At 40.2% G+C, this 23,214-nt stretch overlaps 1 protein-coding gene across 6 annotated transcripts in view; it reads right to left on the reverse strand.

The window, feature by feature from the left end:
* Positions 1 to 464: 464 nt before the first annotated feature.
* The window catches only part of LOC138746852 (receptor tyrosine-protein kinase erbB-4-like), a 198,603-nt gene continuing 175,853 nt past the window's right edge, over positions 465 to 23,214 (reverse strand). For 3 of the 6 annotated variants that reach the window (XM_069905407.1, XM_069905408.1, XM_069905409.1), the window contains exons 22-28: positions 20,035 to 20,110; positions 16,309 to 16,455; positions 14,196 to 14,293; positions 9,907 to 10,068; positions 7,275 to 7,337; positions 5,997 to 6,282; positions 465 to 4,397 (exon numbers count right to left, since the gene is read on the reverse strand). In XM_069905407.1, the coding sequence (XP_069761508.1) occupies positions 4,108 to 4,397; positions 5,997 to 6,282; positions 7,275 to 7,337; positions 9,907 to 10,068; positions 14,196 to 14,293; positions 16,309 to 16,455; positions 20,035 to 20,110 (1,122 nt within the window). In that variant the 3' untranslated portion in view covers positions 465 to 4,107. Of the gene's footprint in view, positions 4,398 to 5,955; positions 6,283 to 7,274; positions 7,338 to 8,336; positions 8,449 to 9,906; positions 10,069 to 12,894; positions 13,705 to 14,195; positions 14,294 to 16,308; positions 16,456 to 20,034; positions 20,111 to 23,214 lie in introns of those variants that run through there. The other 3 variants (XM_069905410.1, XM_069905411.1, XM_069905412.1) reach the window with 3 other exon arrangements.

Genomic DNA, 23,214 nt, shown 5'->3' on the forward strand with positions numbered 1-23,214 from the left:
ACTAACTTTACTTCCTACATTCTATTATCTATTATCTATCCTTATCTTATTCATACTGGTAAACTTGCTGATTCTGTCGAAAAGGCTAGACGACCCTTATCTTATTCAGACTAACTTTACTTCCTACATTCTAATATCTATTCTTATCATATTCATACTGGCTTTATTCATTACACATATATCTATACTAGTTTCCTCATCTTCATATTTTTATATCAGTTTTACTCATCTCTCAGTGCCATTAATCATAATACTCAGAATTACACATCACGTGACCAACACTGTTTCACCGCAAAAGATTCAATACTTTGCAAAAATTGCTTTGAGTTGAATCAGAAGTCAATCCCACTAAGACTGACATGCAAGGAAACTACCTCTTGGAAAGAAATTAAAGGCTTTTTTTTAATATAATAAATTCAATCGTCATTCATTTGTTCATGATCCTGAGCAAATCATTTGTTTCAGAAAGGGATGGCAGTTTGTGATGGGGTAAATTCAATCATAGCTCTTGGAAATTTCAGTTTTCTCAGCAACCTACCCTCCCACCTATCAAATTCACAGCCTTTTCCCCGGGGGCTCCGGTTCAAACATACAGGGGGGTGGGGTTGTGTTGTAGGTTAATGGGGTGTTTTGGAGGCATGGGCTCGTGGGCTGAAAGGGCCTGTTACTGTACTGTTTGTCTAAATTTTAAAATTTAACAGTGCAGGGTTTAGAGAAACCTGCCAAAGAGCAAAGGGAAAGGACCTGCTTAATTTGTGTGGTGATGATATTCCTATTGTCCAAAACAATCCTCCTCTGTCAAGTCCAGAAAAAGTAGACATTGTGTGGTTTTGTGTTTGATCAAAGCTTCAAGGATTTTCAGTCCCACACGATGCATTCAGATTTTTTTTTACACAAGTATTTTAATTTTACACAAGGAGCTGTACAGCTTCTAACCAGTTTCCCTAAGTACACAACAGCAATTAACAAATATTTACACAAGCAATACCTACTAGTCTCCCCTATTTTACATTACAATCATTTTTGTATTTAATACTATGCAAGTGTTCAGACACAAACTCATACTTTGTAAAACATAATCACATTAATCTTTTGTCTTCAAAAAATAGAAAAAATTGAAAGTTTTATTTTACCACTGTTTTCTTCATTCCAGTCAACATAATATACAAGGCATCACAGTGCCAGAAAATGAAGATATGTCAGTTCTGCAGGTAGAGATTTTGAAGACTTCAACAAATGATTAGTTTGAAGTAACCCTGAGGTTAATTCAACATGAAACACCCCTCCAAAATATGTTAGTCCTCAAGCAGCAACAAAATAAAGGGATTCTTTTTGAAAGTGAAATAGTTTTCCCTTCTCCATATTTTTACCTTCTGAAGACACAGCTGGTCTTGATATACAGGCCCAGTGGCCCTTCATTAAACTTTTCTTCGTATGAGATTCCGTCAGTGTGCTGCTAAACACAATCCACAGGAGGAACTCAGTAGGTTGAGCAGCATCCGTAGGAGAAAAAGAAGTCGGCATTTCGAGCCGAAACTCACCAGGAATAAGGAAAGATAATAGAGTATTGTAGAGAGGACAGGGTCAACAAGTTCCTAGAACTTTTGCAACAAAGGGGAGGGGGGGGAAATCATTCTGTTAATGGAAGGGCACCAACCTGGAGAAGGTGGATACTTCAGATGCCCAAGCAACAGCTTAAAGCTGAAGAACACCTCAACACTCCATTTAAGACCTGCTTTGGTGTGCAAGTCTTGCATAGTATAATTCTGGGGTTTTGCACACTTATTACAGTGGTGCACAAAAATGTTGCACTATTCAAATAGATTTCTAGGTTGTATGACTTGCAATCACTGCTCCCCCAATTGTTGAAGCTCCAAGTCATTCAAAGCACAAGAGCCAAATCTAAATCAGCTGATCTCAGCAGCTCTGGCTGGCAAGTGGAGAAGGACACATGCCAGGTTTATCAGTGCTTATTTCTATTGGGTGAAAACCCCTTCCTGCAACCAGTCTTTCCCTCCTCCACACAGGGAAAAAAAAGTGAGAAGTCCATAAATAATCATTCCCTTTTTCAAATGAAGAATGGTCAGTGTACATATCAGAGGAAACCATACCCCACAGTCTCAACAAAAAGGGATAAATATATGTACACATATGAGAATATCAAAGACTCCTTGGTTAGTACTAAATTTGATCACTAAATTTTTGGGGGAATTTGTAGGAAGTAACGCCAAAAGGAGTCTGAAATTATTGGGCTCAAACTCTTTGCTGCTGCTTTATTTGAGAAAGACATGAAAGCATAATACAGTATAGAACTTAATTTATGAAATTCCACAAATACCCACAATAGGTCCTCAAATCAATGCATTTGTAATCAGTCAAAACACTGATCACACATTATGTTCAAGTATCCTGGTTTGGCATTTATATACAGATAAAACAAAGAATTTCTCTTACTACACTTCCTCATGGTATTAGTTGCAACAATAAAGGATGTTTTGTTTGGTTGGTGGGGTGATGAGGAAGTAGTTGCACAATATGATATCATGGTGGCTTCCATTAGTGAGTTACTTTGAAACTCAGTGCTAAACAAAGAACATAATTGAAGATGCAATTCCAATTTTCCAAACACGAACTTCAATGAGAACTACTGACTCACAAAAAAAATCCCAAATCTATGTACATATTTGAGAGATCAAGGTAAGTCATTAAAGATGCAAATTTGTACTTCTTCCCACCTATAATTTACCACAGAGTGGTGTCTGAATGGTGTTTATTTTGTGGTCACTCAGGCTAAGTTTTGGTTCATCAATACTCAAAGCATCAAAACCATTTATGGATTTAATGGATCCTGATCTCCTTTCCCTTTTTGTGGCCTTCACTTTCAGAATATTTTATTGTAATGTTAATTTGAAACTTCCCTGAAAACATTTTTCCTTCCAGCTTTGCATAGCTAATCGGCTCAGCCTATTCCAGTCAGAAATTACCCGAACTAGAAGTTGAGCAAAGTCACTACTCAAGACTAGGGTTGAGGGTGAGATGCTTCTTTCTATACTACCCCTCTGCACAACTTTTGAATAATATTCCCCTCTGTCCTAGGACTGCCTCTTGATGTTTCCCTCTCTTTATCCCATACATGGTAGTGATTGAACCAAGTTCTTTGAATTATCTCTCTCTCTGTGCATGCTGGTAATGCAAGATTTTGAGAAATTAGATTTTGGAGTGGAGCACTTTAAAACAAACACAATTCCACAAAGTAGTTACATAAATAAGAATATTGACATCCAATTTCTAGGCATTAACCTCTTATCACAATCCATTAGCTGCCTTGAAAACCAAATTACTCATGTTCACCTCTGAGTCAGATGAACAAGCCAATTCGAGTCTTTTAATCTTCATGTCTCAAATCAAATCTTGTCAAGGTGAAATAAAATCATTCTTCATTCTTCCTACTTGAATATACTACCTGAATCAGTGTACCCTTTTATGTTACATTTTCCTTGTTCATTAACACAGTGTAATTGGCAATTCTTCAGCTGTTGCAATCATTAGAAATATAGAGATTTGAGCTGTTGCACCATTGCAATCAATGGTACAAAGATGTAATCCATAAAGGCAATGACCTTTGCATTCCTAGTTTTGTTTTGCATTCTCTGCATCCTTCCCAAAATATCTTGCACATCCAATACTAAAACTCCATGCGTAAGATACAGCACACTAATTCCTTTCAAGGGACATTTCCATAGAGATACCTAGGTCCTTCTTGTATTTTGCTTTGAAGGAACAGCACAAAACAGTTACTGCTGAAAAGGCATGGCATTACATCATTCCCTCCCTCCTTTGAACTGGACATCAGTGGCAGGATTTGAGAGTGCTTCATTCTGCGAGTGCGTGTATTTATCATGACTGACACAAATTGGATGACACACACAGAGGCATCAGTAAACCAGTCATTCCCTCCATTTGGATTGTCAGTCTGCTGATTTTGAAATTTAGGGTCACCCATTCTCACCCTAACCCCCCACCCTCCCCACACCTTCCAAAGTTCAGAAATCAACTCTTCGCTTGTTGAGTTGCGAATGATCTGGATAGAACCCGGAAGTTGATCCTCTATGTCCGTTTCATTTCTGACTTTGCTGGCAGGCTGTTGTGCCAGTAGTCTGGATTATCAAAGGCGTGAATCTCATCCTCAGTAACAAACACAGTACTGTCATCCAGGTATTCTGGGTTCTGCACAATGCTCACACAGCCGTTGAGGTAGGCTCGTTTGTTCATGTACTCATATTCCTGGTGATCACTTGGTTTCAAGTTCAATTCCTTCTGATTGTCAGGTGACTGGGTACCGTCCACACCAACCTTACTGCTTAAGGGGTCTTCATCATTGGCAGATTTCAGGTTCTCTGCAAGCAAAGCACAAACATTTGTAAGTCACTAGAAAGATCGCAAGATGCTGTGAGATTTTATCTTTATTTCTTAGCTGTCTGATTTGTATTTGGGTTCAATCATCAAGGATCCACCCCACCCAGCACACACTCTGTTCTCACTGCTGCCATCAGGAATGAGGTGTAGGTGCCACAAGATTCGCACCACCAGGTTCAGGAACAGCTGCTCCCCCTCCACCATCAGACTCCTCAACGACAAACTCCATCAGGGACTCATTTAAAGACTGACTTGTGCACTTTATTGATTTTTATTATTATTATTCTGTATTGCGCAGTTTGTTTACATTTCTTTATTTGTTTACATTGTGTACTGTTTTTTTTGGCACTGCCAATAAGTGGAAATTCTGTCGCACCTGCAGGAAAAGGAATCTCAGGGTTGTATGTGATGTCCTGTATATATTCTGAGAATAAATCTGAAATAAATAAATTCCTTAGTCTCAGATAGTCCTAACAGATAGGCTGCACAGCCGAGCATTATTTTGTATGTCCCCAACTCTCTCTTACACACACATCTATCCTCTGAACTGTCCTGGGACAAACAAAGCAACTCAGAATAGACCTAGGAGTGAAACTGGGTCTAGCTTTTGGTCTTATTCGACCAGACATGATTGTACTTAACACCCTGAACTATTAGATGGGGCTACAATGCTGCATTATGATTTTATCAAGCATACTTAAGTAGCAAAATGAATGTGCGATTTACAAGCACAAACTTGTTCTGTCACTTAATTGTATATTTATCATATTCTGCATGCACTTTACAGCCAATTAATTCCTTCAACAGCACAGTTACCATTGTTATTTAAGAGTGAAACACGAAAGTCTGCAGACGCTGTGATTGTAGTAAAATCACAGAAATGCTGGAGGAATTCAGCTGGACTCGCAGCGTCCACAGGAGGTAAAGATAGAGAATTACATTTCGGGCCTGAGCCCTTCTTAAGGATTTATATTATTCCTTAATCTATTATATCCAATTAACAACTTTTATTGGTCCGGACCTCCTCCCCCTGCCAGTCTTCAGTCTTTATTCTGACGCCTTTCTGTTCTTTGCTTATACCTTGAAGAAGGGTTCAGGCTTGAAACGTCAGTAATATATCTTGACCTGCTATGGATGCTGCAAGACTGGCTAGGTTCTGCCAGCATTTCCGTGTTTTTACCACTGTTATTTTGGCAAATAGGACAGCCAATTGTGGCCCAGATAATCCCACAATTTTAAAATTAGATAAATAGCAATTTATTTTGTTCCTGGTACTGTTGACAAAGATATTAAGTTAAAAGTTAAGTCTTGCTCGTCTCAAAGCACCATGGGATCCAACAGATTAAGTAGGTTTAATTTCTGATCCTACAGGCACATATCCAAGTTGCAGTCACTTGGGAAGAACTGTCATAGATTGTCAGAATAGGTTATGTGCTCTAGTTGAACTCAGACATTCAAATGCACAAATCATACCAGATTCATTAAGGTAATTTAGTTACTTCTATTGGAAAGGTTATATTTTCAAAATTTCATTTTTACTTTTGTCATCAAAATCTAAGCAGGGTCGATTTGCTTCTCACCAACGGTAATGTTTTTCTGCTCTGGTATCACATATCCATTAACATCCACCTCTGCTTCATCAGACGGGGAAATCATCATGTTTGTGCCATTGGAGAAACGAGCACTGCTGTCTCGCGAGCGGTGGCCACGGAGCTGCAGGGTTCCATTCAAAGATATTTCTTCATACAGATCAAGTGAGGAAGCTGTACCTCGACCCTCTGATGACTCAGAGATAGTTCGCGTCGTCGACTCATTCCGTATCCTCAGTGAGCGCTTCGATCCCAAGTCTCCATTTTTCATCCCAGTCTAACAGATGAACACTTTGTTACAAGTCACTTCATGAGCGTATTGACATTTTTTCCCACCACATTTATTGGGTTTTCCCTCAGAGTCTCAATTCACTGGCCATGAGATCTGTTTAAAAAAAATGTAATTCCTAACTAACTACAGAGCACCTATGGCATAGAAATTCTGCAGCTGCTGAAATTTAGGTCAATACATAAAAAGTGCTGGAGAAACTCAGCAGGTCACACAGCATCCATAGAAAGTAAAAGGCAATCAACATTTTGGGCCTGAGGTCACATTCCTGACAAAGGGCTGAAATGCTGATCACCCTTTACTTCCTATGAATGTTGCGTGACCCAAGTTTATCCGGTACATTTGAGTATTGCAATCGGCCCCAGCATCTGCAGACTTTCTTTCTGAACATGAAACTCAAATGCAGGCAAAGGTTGGTTGACCTGCTAAATTCCTGCAGCAATTGTTTGTCTGCTCAAGATCCAGCATCTGCAGCATTTGAGCTCTGTAATGAAACTCAAATATTGCCATGACATTTTTCACATTGCTGCCAAAACCCTGCAGGATAGGATCATGGTTCAGTGTTGGAGTGCATAAAAGCCCCCCAAGAGGCCAACTTGTATACATTTCAAATGGTGGACGGAAACTGGAGCCCCTGGGGGAAAGCCCACACAGACACGGGGAGAACGTACAAACTCCTTACAGACAGTGCGGGATTCGAACCAAAGTCCCTGGCGCTGTAACAACATTGTGCTAACCGTGCCACCCCTTTGAGCTGAATCATTGCACAAATCAATTAAATGGTCCTTTCCCGCATTATATACTGATCAACTATTTGATGCCCACAACTAAGTACGGAAAGAGGGGAATTTGCTTTTTAAAAAAGTAATATTACTTTGCGCTTGCTGCTCAAAAAAAAATTTTGTTTCTTGTGCTATAAAAAAAATGATAAATTTGCTGCTGTTGTCAACATCTCCAAATAGAACTAATTTTGTGCCTACCTGCCGAGAGCCATCTGGACCAATCCCATTCATTGGCATGTACCCAGTTGGCAAACTGTTGGTCTGCAAAGGAGAGAAAAACTGCATTTGTAAGGACACTGATCAAGAATTCTCGAGTTAGAAGCCCATTTGGGATATTAGTAGACAAATGGTTTGAAATTCAACTGTTATTCACATTTTAAATTAAATTAGACAAACGGGGTAGCACGGTTGGCTAGAGGTTAGTGCAATGCCTTTACAGCATCAGCTATCGGGTCCTGAGTTCGAATCCCACGCTGTCTGTAAGGACTGTTTGTACCTTCTCCCTGTGCCTGCGTGGGTTTTCCCCGGGGGCTCCGGTTTCCTCCCACTCCTTACAAAATGCATGCTGGTTGTAGGTTAATTGATGTATTTTGGCTTGACAAATCTATTGGAATTCTTTGAGATAGTGACAGGTGAAATAGATGGGGGAGAGCCAGTGGATGTGGTGTACCTGGATTTCCAAAAGGCCTTTGATAAGGTCCCACATAAACGACTGGCATGCAAAATCAAGGCTCATGGGATTGGGGGCAAGGTATTGATGTGGATTGAGAACTGGCTGGCAGATAGAAGACAGAGTTGGGATAAACGGCTCATTTTCTGAGTGGCAGGTGGTGACCAGTGGGGTGCCACAGGAATCTGTACTGGGACCCCAGCTGTTCACAATTTACATTAATGATCTAGATTAGGGGATTGGATGTAATATCTCCAAATTTGCAGACGACACTAAGCTAGGAGGGGTTGTGTGCATTGAAGAGGGGGTCAGGAAGCTCCAGTGTGATTTGGATAAATTTGGGGACTGGGCAGATACATGGCAAATGCACTACAATGTGGATAAATGTGAGGTTATCCACTTTGGTAATACAAACCAGAGGGCAGATTACAATTTGAATGGCAATAGATTGGGAGATGGGGAAGTGCAGAGAGACCTTGTGCACCAGTCACTGAAGGCGAGCATGCAGGTACAGCAGGCGGTTAAAAAGGCAAATGGTATGTGGCCTTCATATCAAGAGGGTTTGAGTATAGGAATAAGGATACCTTACTGCAGCTGTACAGAGCCTTGGTGAGACTACACCTGGAGTATTGTGTGCAGTTTTGGTCGCCTTATCTGAGGAAGGATGTTCTTGCAATGGAGGGCGATTCACCAGGCTGATACCTGGAATGGCAGGAATAACTTATGAGGAAAGATTGCGCAATTTGGGATTGTACTCGCTGGAGTTTAGAAGATTGCGAGGGGATCTCATAGAGACATACAAAATTCTGGCAGGACTAGACAGAATGGATGCGGAAGGGATGTTTCCAATGGTGGGGGAGTCCAGAACCCGGGGCCATGGTTCGAGGATAATAGGCAAACCATTTAGGACCGAGATTAGAAGGAATTTCTTTTCCCAGAGGGTGGTGAATCTGTGGAATTCATTGCTACAGAGAGCAGTATATGCAAGTTCATTGAATATATTTAAGAGGGAAATAGATATATTTCTTCAGTATAAGGGAATTAGGGGTTACGGAGAGAAGGAGGGGACGGGGTACTGAACTTTAAGATCAGCCATGATCTCATTGAATGGCGGAGCAGGCTCGAAGGGCCGAATGACCTACTCCTATCTTCTATGTTTCTATGTTTGGCGGCACGGGCTCGTAGACCAGAAGGAGCTGCCACCATGTTCTTTGTTTATAATTTTAATTTTAGATGTACAGCATAGCAACAGGCCCTGTTATTACAAATTACACCTACGACCGTTTGTTTTGAATGGTGGGAGGAAACCCATGCAGACATAGGGAGAACATACAAACTCTTTGCAGACAGCATCGGATTCGAACCTGGGTCGCTGGCGCTGTAGCAGTGTTGCACTAACTGTGCTGCTCAGCATTTAGTGCGGGAACAATTGTACAGTATGTTATTTTAGATTATTATGTGTGGGGTTCATATATATCTAACTTCGGGCATCAATTCAGGTGCCAAGATCCCAGCCAATTCTGGAATAACCAACAAAGCACTTGCAAGTAGTTCCCCTGCCTCCCCTCTACTCATATGATCAGAGAGCAAGGGGAAGCTGAACAGATGAATCTACTGTCACTACAATATTCACACACAGTAACATGTTAAATATATTAATTGCTAATATGTTAAAGGGCCCACGCCAGTCACACTCTCTTCTCCCTCATCCATTGAGCAAAAAATACATGTATGAAAACATTGAGCTTCCAAGTTCAATAAGATCATGGCTGATCTGGCTGTGGACTCACTCCACCTGTGTACCTACCTACCACCCTCCCCCCCCCCCCACCAATAATCCTCAATTCCCCCAAATAATCCTCAATTCCTCTACTAGGCAAAACTCTGTCCATTTGGGTCTCAAATATTCTCCATCTTATATCTACGTCTCCTGAATCTTGAGGCGGTGTCCCCAAGTGCTAGTCTAGAACAGTGGAAACAACTTTCCTATCTCTCTTATCTGTCTCTTTCATAATTTTACATTTAATAGACAAAAAAAGGTTTAAAAAAAACAAACATTCATCAGGTGCCTTGTGCAAAATGGAAGGGAACTACCGTAACTGTCACCAAGTGATTTCTTCTTGGCACAAAACCCTTGGTTTGCATTCATCCACTTCATACCCTGCTTGATTCAATCCTCAGTCTTACTCCACCAGATGGCGGATTTTCCAATGTCGTTCCCATCATATCTTCATCTAGCTCATCATAATCCATGAGGTCTTCCTCATATTCATGTAGGTTCCTTTGGTCACCAACATGCGTGTTGTTTACCCTATCATCACCCTAAAGGAAGATTCAGAAAATCAGACATACAACTGGCAGTCTATCAACATTAATTTCTTTTTTAAGATTTTTATGGTGGGGGCGTGGCAAGATGGCGTAGAGCCGACGTGTAATCTCGACGTCTCTGGCCAGACTTTTAAGAACCCGTCTTTAACTTTTTGTTTTTAAGTTTAAACTTTTTAAAAACTTAGTTTAAAGTATTAAGGAGTTGTTATGGCCACTAATGGCAAAAAGATTAAACCTCAAGTACAGAAGAAACTACATTTTCGGAGCGTTGAAGATTTAGAGCCTGGAAAAACTGCAGCTGAAAAAAAAATGATTACTGCTCACCAGGAGAAGGATATCTCGGTAATTATTCGTTCTCAGGAAGAAAGTGCGTGTTTCCAAGAAGTGGATCCTGATTCTGGCAGTCTGCCAACGGCAGACGGAGCTCGCAGAAACCACTCAGGCAGTACTTCAATCTGAAGAGCTTGATCTTATCCGTGAGTTCTTGAAACAACAGTGAGTTGTGAGGGGAGACTAGCATCAACCCCCTGAGGAAGTCAGGGTGTCGTCATTGAGAGTTCAAACACGCAGTAAAACTGTTAAAATGCCTGCTGTTGAGCTGCAGCAGGAGCGCAGTTATCTGGTTCTGACACTATGTTAAATAAAACAGGGTTGGGGCTTTCTGAACTACAAGTTAACCTGTTAAGTACCGTTACTCAGCCGATATTGCAAGAGTTAGCTCAAATTAAAGATAGTATGAGGTCAGAATTCATTACAGTTAATACACGAATGGAAGTATTTTCTGAAGATTTTTTAAAATTTCAGTCTGTTTTTTTGGAATGTAAACAGCAAGTGGCCTCTAATACAGAAAAAGTGATGGAGGTGGAAAAATCCATTAAAGAATTGCGAGAACGTGAGAAGGAGTTATAGAGAAAAGTAGATTATTTGGAAAATCAAAGTAGAAGAAACAATGTGAAGATTGTTGGTTTGCCGGAAGGTATAAAGATCCTCTTCGTTTTTTTACAGAATGGATCCCATAAATATTGGGTCAAGAATTTTTCTCTGGAGGCTTGGTATTGGAAAGAGCTCAGAGCATTCAGAAGAAGGCCTCCGCCTGATCATTCACCGAGACCCGTGATAATTCGATGCTTAAATTATTTGGACAGAGAAACAATACTTCGTCTAGCAGTGCAAAATGCTAGACAATGACAAGCTCCGTTAATGATTCAGAATAGTAGAGTTTTTTAAAATCCCGATTTGAGTCAAGAGGTTATTCAGCATCGGCGTCGATTTAATCCAGTTAAAGAAGTTCTGTGGCGTAAAGGCCATAAGTCTACTTTTCGTTTTCCGGCAGTGTTGAAGGAGTTTTGTGGATACTTTCAATCTCGGTTTTTTGAAAATGAGCGTGAAGCAATGATTTTTGCTGATTCGTTGCCAGATGTACGGGGACCAAGACGTAGTCCACCATTGTCTCCTAAAGAAAAATTTGGTTGTTCTGGAAATGGAAGAAATGGTAGAATGGGAGAAATGGGAATGGAAAGAGTCTAATTTCTCCTGAAATGGGGTCGTCGAGTTTGGAATCTCTTGGATGAATAGAAGAACTTACTTATTTTTACTTTATTTTTATGTCATGATGATATCTTGTTATTTTTTGTTTGGCTGGGAAGGGAGAGATTTGGTCTATGTTCTATTAGTCATCAGCCACTGGTGGGTGATCCACACCCAAGTTTGGTTTAGGGCTTACTACCTTTTGGTAGTTTTTTTTGTTTTTTTTTTAACTTTATCTTTTTTTTTAATTTTTATTTTATGGTTTATTTTTCTCCTATTGGAGAGCCTACTTTGAGTTTTTATATATAGATATCATTAGTTCTTAGTAAAATTAGTGGATATGTCAAAGTTGAGGTTTGCTACTTTTAATGTTCGAGGTTTAAACACACCGATTAAGCGTAAATGCATTTTGGCATATATTAAGAAAGAGAAAAATTTATGTCGCTTTTTTAATATGGTTTTCATGAATCAGATCTGTGTTTTAGAAGTGGTAATGCTGTTGGAACTTTTTTTCACATGGTTTGGTTATGTATATATATATATATACAATAATTTTGGAAGAAAATTGTTTCTGAAATATCTGTACAAGATTAAGATACTTTTAGATCCAACAGTATTTTTATTGGGTAGTTTGCAACCTTTGAAATGTCTGGGATTAGATAAATTTCAACTTGCTTTTGTATATTTAGCATTAACTGTAGCAAAAAAATGTATTGTTAGTACGTGGAAAGATAAGAATATGATTGATGTTAATAGATGGCATAATGAGATGAAATATTGTTTAATAATGGAAAAAATCACATATGTATGTTTCGCGTGATAACTATAGTTTTTTTTATTAATAAGTGGTTGTTATATTCAGAATATTTACATTTTGATTTACATTGATTAGATCTTAATATATATGCTTAATTTTTCTTTTTCTTTCTTTATGGCTCTCCTTAGGAGAGTTTGCTGAAAGGGGGGGGGGGGTTATTTTCTTTTCTTTTTTCTTTCATATATACATATATAATATATATATATAAAATATATATCGTTCATGTTTAGTTTATTATTATATATGTTACTTATCTGTATTTTGAACGAATAAAGTTTTAAAAAAAGGATTTTTATGGTTTTTATATAATTCATACATACAGAAAAAAGAATGATTCATAGCATTGATACAACTGTTACAAAGTAAGCAAACACGCGAACAATTTTTTTTACCTATGCAACATATTGATTCAAGGATATATTAAAAAAAGAGAAAGAAAAGTTAAAAATATAATTATATATAATTCAAGCCCTAAACTATTCCAAAGTTGCATGGCAATGTAAAGAAAAAGAACACTACTCGTAAAAATAAGAGACTCAATCCACGAGAATCACATAATTATCATTCCCATTAAAGGCTATGAGAGTTATTCCAAAAGGAGCCCCAGAGATTAGAAAAATGTACATTTAAAACACTTGTTGAACATCTTATTTTGCCCACGGATGACGAGCGGGCAGGACAGCATTTTTCCATCCGATCAAAATTACCCGTCTCGCAAAAAGGGAAGCAAACGTTGAGATGAAGACAATTTCGCCACCTTCTGTTCAACCATCCCAAACAAGGCTATTAACGGATCTGGTGTTAAGTTTGCATTAATGATTATTGAGAAAGTACAGAAAACCTCTTCCCAATATTTGACCAGGGTCCAATAAGATCAGAACATTGATTAATGAACCATCCTCATTCTTACATCTGTCACAAAGAGAGCTAATATTAGCATAAATACAAGTTAATTCAACTTTTGACATACGTTCTATGCACAATTTTAAATTGTAGTAGTGAGTGACGGGCACATAGAGGAGATGTATTAATCAACTTAAAAATGGAATAACCAACACCAGCAAGGATGTTGGTGACCCGAGGTAGGACCCCACGCAGGCCGCTTGCGTCTGCAGTCAAAGGACTCGCACCACCAGGCTGCAGACTGCTGGAGTCTGCCTGAAGGGGGTGTCAGGTATCGGACCCGAGATGCAAGAGGGTGCTGGAGGCTTCATGGTCATGTCTGAGGTGCACACCTGAGGCTCGGATCGCTGATGGTTTAGACTGAAGACTGTGCACTACAGAGGCTGTGGGAACACCAGAGGCAAAGCAATTAACATTCAGTGGCCCTGGGGGGGACTGTCATTTACTTATTTACTTCTCTTTCTCTGGCTATAAGGGGCACTGGGAAATTTCTGCTGATGGTGAATTTTTGTCTGCCTTACAGTAGACTGAAGGAAATTTCGTGTTATATCACATTTTCTGTTTTATGACATGACAACAAAATAATCTTGAACTGGGGCACAGTCAAGTAAGGAAATGATACTATTAATTCATCAGAATATAGGAAAATTATATATTTAGTATATAGAGATTAACTGAGAAATGAGATGAATTGAGAGATTGGAAGACATTGGTGGTAGGAGCTAGAGGAGGGAAAGCTCCAGCAGAGTGCAAGTCGACTGACTGGCTCAAATGGCCTGTCCCTTGGCCAATTCCATTTCCGGAGTTCCTCAATGTTCATATTTCTGTTCTCAAACATAGTTCAACGTTCTTAAGAAACACCACAAGAACAAACCTCAATGACCAAATATCTGGCTGGATCCCGGGCCATGCGAGAAAATTCTGCACCGAGTTCTTTGAAAGTTGGCCGACTGTCTTCATCGATCATCCAGCCTGTTTTAGAAAAATCAAGACAATCACATATTGTCACATCCTGTTGGTATATTGAGACCATAGAAGATAGATTCTTGCTTGCAAATAATTCAGGAAAGCATCAATCTTTATGAATCTTAGCAAAGGCCTTAAAGTCTGAAGTTCAAAGATCTAAGGGGCGAGGGAAAAGACAGATGGTGCATGGAATTTTACTCAAGGCATTTTGAAATTAATATTATGTTTTCTGTTTAAGACATTCACATCTGGATGGATGTGCCAAGATATAAAATGGTATCAGGGCAACTGGAATTCGTCAATGTTGGACACTGACACGAGAGGCATCAGATGCTGAGTACAAATGAAAATCAGCGGCAAAACAATCTTGGGTCAGTTGAACCAACCCAAAGCATCTCCATCATTATGCAATTAAATTAATTTTTATTGAATTTAGCATGTGTTATGTTTCTCTAACTTCCTACGTGATACGGAAAATCTGAAATTATCTTTGTGTTCAGGCTGAAGATGTCTAACATAATTTCCAATTTCTTTCAGGAAGCAAACCTTTTGAAAACAAGCATTTCATTTATTTAGTGTTGACAGATAAAAATTCGATCACTATAATACCACTACTTCCAGCTGACAATACTCTGAATTCTGGATTTCCCTCTCTAAATCTCTGTTTCTTCTTTAAAGGTGCTCTTTCAAATCAACCTGCTTCACCATGCAATTATGTCTTTTTATCCCATTCTATGGCTCGATGGGAGAATCTTTTTGATGCTACCATGTTTTTTTGGGAATTGCAGACAATAGAAGACAACTGAAGCTGTCAGTTAGGGTCATATAACGCAGTTGTCATGTATTCTGTGCATTTCCAAGTGACATGTGTTACGAGAGCCCAGAGGACCCCAAAACCCAGCAGCAAATAGTTACTTAAACAAAAGTTGCTTTTAATTATCTTTAAACATTATAACAGAATTAACTTTAACTTATCACTATCGACTTAACTAACCTAACTTGACCCCCTTCTAATTCTAAGTCCACATGTATGTAATGTGTGTTCAAGTTCAGAAAAGTTCTTTGATTCACAGTCCACTCTCACTTCTCATTCCTCCAAGTTCACTGATTGCAGGAAATTCTTATACTCTGCACAGAATTTAACATTTATAAAGTTCACCAGGCTTTGGTTCTTGAAAGGTAAATGGTTACCGCTCAGGAAGGTTCTTGTCGGTTTTCAGAGAGAGATTTGTTGTTCCTTTTTAATCAGCCACTCCAGTGTCTTGCTGATGAAATTTGCCCCCTCAGGGTTTTCCAGATGATAACCTCTGTCTTTCAGGTCACCACAGAGTTCTTTTTTGTTTCTCTTATTCCAAGTGAAACATTATGCAGCCAGTCCTCTCCTCTTGCATGAACCACAAGGGCTTTGACCAGGCTGAATTAAGAACTCACAATCCGTCTCCAAATGGGGCTTTCCACAAGCTTGCCAGCTTGCCTTGCTCCTGACTGTAAAACTGTAGAACTGATCTCTCTCTCTCTCACACACACACAGAAAAAGCCTGTTTGACCCTCTATGCTTGCGAAGCCACATGATCCTCTTAGAACAGCAAGTTCCTTTCCAAACAATCTGCAGCTCCGACAAGATCTTTCATCTGTTGCCTTTTCATAAACAACAATACATCAGTGAAGTCTGTTGAGCACTCTTCAAAGCTCTTGCAAAGGCTGTGTAGCTGATATGTCTAGCTTGGGGCAGAGCTCCAGTATTTCAAATCAGATCTGCTTTAAAGTGTTTGTATGTGACCTACTCTAACAAACCTTTCCCAATTTATCTCCCAAACACATATCTATATACTCTGTCACACAGGTCACAATCTATGATAGAATAAGCTGAAGCTCCATTCACTCTGTTATTTAATCAGTTACAAAATTATATTCCAAAGCCAAGCTCCATTTTAAAAGTAGGCCCATTGATTTTATTCCCTCGGATTAACTCTTTTTAAATCCTTTTAACATCCAGCAAGCATTTTTAGTCATACACTTACATTTCACCATCACCATGTACACGTCAATGGTACAGATCTGAGGCTGTGGCAAGCGTTCGCCTTTCTCCAAGAGACCGGGGATCTCACGAACAGCAATGCCCTCATACGGTTTATTGCCAAACGTCATCAGCTCCCATATGGTGACTCCTGCAAAGAGTACACAGTATTTCAAAACTGAAAGTCAGTTCAAGCTCAAGAAAACTCTCACAAACAACATTCTTCATTGACTACTGGAAGAGGCTAAACAATTAGACATGATTAGCTGTAAAACAAAGTCATGTTATAAAATACCCGGAACGAATATATGTTTTTATCTGAATTGGAACCATTAGGAGATGTGCAGCATTTACAGTTGGAAATGCGCAAAGAACATGTATAGGATAAAACCCTTAATGACTTGTACCATATCCTCAATTGGCCCCTGTAGGTGCCCCAACAATGTTGCATATTCAAGGTCCTCATGCACCACAAATAGGAGAAAATGCATCCAATCAGGAGGCAGTCCTCAGCAGCCTATGACAATGCCTGTTTGTAAGGATGGCAAATCTTTGTAGGAGTCGTGGTTAAAAAAAAAGCTGTGTGTCTTGTATTAATAATATTCATGTCCTGCAACGTTCCACTGAGTGACGGTCATAGAAGTCTGCCGAACGTGGAGATTGTCGTAAAAACACACAGTAAATGCTGCAGGAACTCAACCGGTTTCGTAGCATCCCAAGGAGGCAAAGATATAGAATGATGTTTCGGGCCAGCGTCCTTCCTCAAGGTATGAAAATCTCATCAAACTTGAAAGCAGCAGGGAGTGCAGATGGAGAGCAGCAAGAGCGACGCTTACAAAACTCCCTTCGAACAGAGGAGGAGAATTTCTTCAGGATAGGCATATCTTGATTTGGCAGTGGAGCAACTGAATGGAGTGAAACACGAACATCTGCAGATGCTGTGAATATAATAAAAACACAGTAAATGCTGGAGGAACATATCGGATCTCACAGCATCCATAGGAGGTGAAGGTATATAACCGACATTTTGGGCCTGAGCCCCTCTGCAAGCTATTATACCTTGAGCAAGGGCTCAGGCCCGAAACGTCTGTAATATCTCTTTGCCTCCGATGGACACTGCAAGACCAGTTGAGTTCCTGCAGCATTTTGTGTTTTTACTACAAAGATATCACACTCCAGCAGCATCAACACAGTGAACTGCATTGAAAGTCACGCTTGACGGTAACTACTGCAGGTAGAAAAGAGCTAATCACCATAGCAGGAATACCTGAGTAAGCCAATCCTCATAACACTCTCCATTATTATCACCATCTTCGGAAACCCAACTGCACAATCAGAGTGTCACATCCAAATACTGAACAGTGGGCAGGCTGGAGTAGAATCCTGACAGAATCAGACACTGGGCCCTCATGGTGTATAATACCAAGATCTCTGGCCTCCCAACAGGTCGTGTGTGCAACAATTTAACTCACTTATGTAGTTACTCCTTCCGCAAAGGAATCAATAAGAAGAATTCATGGCTTCAGGTATCTGAATAGTCAGGATATTAAAGGTCATGGGGAGAAAGCAGGTGAGTGGAGATGAGTGGGAGAATGGATCAGCTCTTGCATCAGAATCATCATGCATGGTGTTAAATTATATTCACATTGACAAAAACAAGAGGCTTGCATTTCTATAGCGCCTTTTGTGACCTCTGGTTATCCCAAAGCATTTTGCATGCAAACAAGCCATTTTGTATTGTTATTACTGTAATGTTGCTCAATGCAGCAGACAATTTGCGCACAGCAAACTCCCACAAATTGCAATACAATGAGAAGTTGGGTTTTATCAGATGTTGAGGATCAATACTGGTAAGAAACTCTTCAAAATAGGCTCACAGAATCCTCTGCATCTACTCGAGGAGCTGATGACATCTTGGCTCAATAGTTCATCTGGAAGACCCCACTGTACTGCACTTATGAGTCTAACTTAGCTTTTATGACCACACAATGGCTGAAATAAATGAACTCCACTGGATCTGTGCTTCTATTTATTTATCAATATTTAGAACATTGACAAAAGCCAGTGAAGGATGGCAATAGGTTTCCTATGATAAAGGCAAGAGTTTCTCTTGAGTACAGATTTCAGCCTTAAGAAATAGCATTCATTGGAATTGAACGTTTGTTTCAGAAGCATCAGTTCAACTTGCTGCAGCTTTGGTTAGTGGAGCGGCACAGTTACCGCAGCACTGTTACAACTCCAGCTGGGTTCAAATCCGGCACCGTCTGCATGGAGTTTGCTTGTTCTTCCCGTGTTGGTATGCATTTCCTCTGGGGGCGGGCTCCAGTTTCCTCCCACCATTCAAAACATACCGGGGGTTGCAGATTAATGGGGTGGCATGGGCTTGTGGTCTGGAAAGGCCTGTTACCGTGCTGCATGTCTGAATTTTTTTTTTAATTGCCCTCCCTGTTTCACCATGGATTTGCCAGACTACTCTTCACCTGATTGGCAACTTTCCATCCAGTGCAAAGCAAATCAATGTATTGCAGTTGATATTTGTCCATCAAGCTAGGGGGAGGAAAGAATTGTATGAATTGGTTAAAGCTTCTTTTCAATATTCCAATGATTTTCATTGATAATCATTCTGATTGCAACACAAGAACATTTATGCCTAAATAGAGCTTGTTGCAAAGCAGTTTTTTCTCATCCTTGGATTGGTTGGAATGGGAAGAAAGGCTCTGCATCAGTGGGCCAACACAGCAAATGCAGCTCGACGTGGTTAATTGCACTGACAGATACAGCACAATTGGCGGGATCAAAGGAATCAAGGAAAGCGCTGTGTCAAATGAATCAGGAAAGGGATTTGGGAGTCATGGTCATGAAGCCCTCAATATTTCACACCAATGTCTCATTGCTGGGATATTTGATTGTGCACTCAACGGAATGGAGGGCAGATGGAGGAGCCATCCTTTCTTCTTTCTCCTTCAAACGTCACCAAGTGCTCCAAATGATTGAGTGAAAATAAAGTCATTGTGTCGCCATCTCTGGAAGGAGGTACACATATTGGTGGTCCAATACTAACTGAATGCTAAAAGGAGGAATGGAGATTTTCTATTTCAAACATCACAACGCTGGGCACCGGAATCCAAATAACAATCGGCTGCTCCCATTGGGAAATAGATACAGGAGGATCAGAGCCAGCACCACCAGGCTGAGGAACAGCTTCATTCAGCAGTGAGAATGCTGAACAAGCAAAGGAACTGCTCACACTGACCATCCGAGACTCATATTTATGAAACAACATTTATTTGTTTGTTTAGATGCAATACTTGCCCTACCCCTGCATGTGTGTTGTGTGTTTGGGTGTGTGTCTGCATGTTTTGCACACAGTTTCGTTCGGTTCTACTTGTACAGTCAGATGACAATAAATTTGACTTATCCATTTAGCCTTTCCACCGTCAGTATTCCTTTAGCTTCAACTGACCAATTGGATTGGTTTTCAAAAAAAAAAATTAAAAATGGCTCTACAAAAGTTGAAGTATCGTCTTTCTGCTCATTCAGGAAACTCAAATAAATGAGGAGATCTGTACTCCCACTTCAACACCTCCAACAACAGAACATCGTCATCCCGTTCCCCACCAGAACTGAGGAAATTAAGTCTTTTTTTTGCATCATCTTTGTTTGTGAATGCAAAAATGCAGCACTGCACCTTTAAGAATAAAATAAATGCTTCCAGAAGTATGTGACTCACCATAACTCCATACATCACTTTGGTGGGTGTATCTTCTAAAGTGGATGCTCTCTAGTGCCATCCATTTAATGGGCATCTATAGCAGGCAACAGACAGACAGACTCAACAACAAAGCAACAACAGGGTGTGGCAATATTTTTTTATAACAATGAAGACAAATGTTTGGTTTTATGGGTCCAGGCACCTGGAGCACCCAGCAATTCAGCCATTCCCTAATTCACAGTGATATTCTGTCCAGTAAATCAAGGGAGCGTTGAATCAGAAGCAAAGCCAAATTTCTGCCAATATCCTCTCAGCATGCGAAGCTCCTTTGACAGGGAATTTTTTAAAAAAAAGCACACAAGAATAATTGACCAGCCCAATGGGCAGCATATTGCCTTGTCTTGCTATGTTATCACTATATTTAGTGACGTTGCGCACAAATACATTTCCTTTAAAAAATATCAAACTCTGAAGAACTTCTAATCATTGCAAGCCCTCAAGAACATAGAAACATTTCAAATCTTGGATAGATTTGACAGAGGCTGTGCTCCTGTTTTCAGTGGTTATCATGTGATCTGGCCACTTCAACTCTACCCTCAAGGACCCCCATGCTACCATCAGGAATGGGGTGCAGGAGCCGGAAGCCAAACACCCAGCGGCACAAGGACAACACCTTCCCCTCCACCATCAGATTTTTCAACGGACAATGAACCACAGGACGATCTCTTCTTTCTGCTCTTTCTTTTCGGCATGGTTGGCGCAGCATCAGCGATCAGGACCAGGGATCGAATCCCGGGCTGTCTGTAAGGAGTTTGTACGTTCTCCCCATGTCTATGTGGGTTTTCCCTGGGGGCTCCAGTTTCCTCCCACCATTTGAAATGTACCGGGGGTTGTAGGTTAATGGCACAGACTCGTGGGCAGAAACGGCCTGTTACCGTGCTGTATGTCTAAATTTAATTTAATTTTATAGCAACATTTGCACCTGTTAACGCTCTGCAAAACAATTTATTGTCAAGAGATGTTCATGACTGGAGTGTGGCAAGATGGCATGGGGGGCAGACGTGTAGTTCCACCTTTCCCCAGTTAGACTCCTAAATACTCGATTTTAAAAGTTGTAAAAATGATTAAAAATAGTATTTATAGACTTTGGAACAGTGGAGGATTAATATGGCTACAAATGTGAAGAAATAAAAAACTCAGCTACAAAAGAAATTACCTTATAAAAGTGTTGAAGGATTGAGACCTACCTACCAAGTTAACCATATAACCACTTACAGCACACATGCCAGTTCGGCTCTACGAGTCCATGCCGTAACAAATCCCCACCCTCCTAGTCCCACTGACCAGCACCCGGTCCATACCCCTCCAGTCCTCTCCTCTCCATGTAACTATCCAGTCTATCCTTAAATGTAACCAATGATCCCGCCTCAACCACGTCTTCTGGAAGCTCATTCCACATCCCTACCACCTTTTGCGTAAAGAAATTTCCCCTCATGTTCCCCTTATAATGTTCCCCCTTCAATCTTAAACCATGCCCTCTAGTTTGAATCCCCCCCACTCTTAATTGAAAATTTTTAGAGATGAAGTTGAAGCCACGGAGTCGCTGACTGGAGTTCCAAATCTTCAAAGGATCCCTGCTCGGATGAGTATTACACCGGCGTCAATTGCACATCCGCAAGATGGCACCAGTTATATGATGAGCTCAGCCGGCCCTGACTCGCGCCCCCGTGAATCCAGGCACGCAGGTGGATCACCCAAGCGGGGACAGACTCGCGAGCCCGCAGCCATTCCTGGTGGTTTAGGAGCACGCAGTGTAGCGTCTACTCAGATAAACCAAGGAAGTGAAAACTAAAATGAACAGTATGTGTGAAGAGATGACCTCTATGAAGAAAGATATGACTGTAGTTAAAAATGATGTTAGTAGATGTAGACATTGTACAGGACAATCAAGAAATTATTAGAAGGCGGAGAGAATTTAATTCAGCTAAAGAAGTATTGTGTCGAAAGGGATATAAATTTGCTTTTCGTTATCTGGCTGTATTGAAAGTTTTTTATGGGAATTTTCAATCTCAATTTTTTGAAAATGATCATGATGCATTAATTTTTGCTAATTCATTGCCAGATTTGCGAGGAAATGGACAGTCATCATCAATGTCACCTAAAAGGAGGGTAAATGGAAACGGGAATGGGAAATACGGAAAGAATGGAAAGAAAGTTGAATTGATGCAGTCTTCTTGATATTGAGGACCCGGAACAATCATTGGGATTGGAATCGCTGGGTTGATTATATTTGATTAAGTACTTTGTGAAAGTCTGACTGGGGTGGGGCGGGGGGGGGGGGGGTGGATGACACTGAGACCTTTAGTCACCTGCAACTAGTGGGTTTTACCACACCCAAATTTTTAGGGAGCTAGCTACTTTTTAGTAGTTTGTTTGGGGATTGTATTTTTTTCTTTTTTTTTTACTTTTTGGAAATTTTATATGGTGTAGAATATCAAGGGAATTAGAAAGGGGAGCAATATTTTATAGTAGTGTGATATATTATTAGATTGAAGAAATGTCTAATTTGAATTTTGCAACTTTTAATGTTCAGGGTTAGAATAATCCAATTAAGCGCAAACGAGTTTTGGCTTATATAAAAAGAATGAAAGTTGATAATGCTTTTTTGCAAGAAACGCACTTGACCGAAAAAGATCATTTGAAATTGAAGAGAGAGTGGGTTGGGCATGTGTTTTCTTCTTCTTTTAATTCTAGGGCGAGGGGTGTAGCGATTTTAATTCACAAGAAATTACTGTTTGAATTGGAATCGTTTGAAGGAAATGCTGGGAGGTTTTTGATGGTGAATTGTAAAATTTTTGCTAGGGGCGTGGCAAGATGGCGTAAGGATCAGACGTGCCTTCCAGTCCTCTCCTGACTCTATCTTATTTTTTTGTCTAGAAATGCCCGTTAAAATTCTTTAAAAGTTTAGATAACTTCAGTGCTGTTAATTTAACTTCTGATGGTACCAAAAGTTCAAGTTTTGGAGCCTACCTGTAGAAAAAGCACCGGGACTCAGCGTGAAATGGATTCCAGGAGAGAGGTACAGTGTTCGGATGCAGAGCTCTATGTTACATCGGTAGAGCCCCCTAAAGAGGGCGCCAAACAGCCTTTAGAACAAAGAGTTACTCAGGTTCGCACATGCGCAGTAGCATCTGACGG

This window comes from Narcine bancroftii, chromosome 12 (assembly GCF_036971445.1).
Source record: "Narcine bancroftii isolate sNarBan1 chromosome 12, sNarBan1.hap1, whole genome shotgun sequence".
Classification (NCBI taxonomy): domain Eukaryota; kingdom Metazoa; phylum Chordata; class Chondrichthyes; order Torpediniformes; family Narcinidae; genus Narcine; species Narcine bancroftii.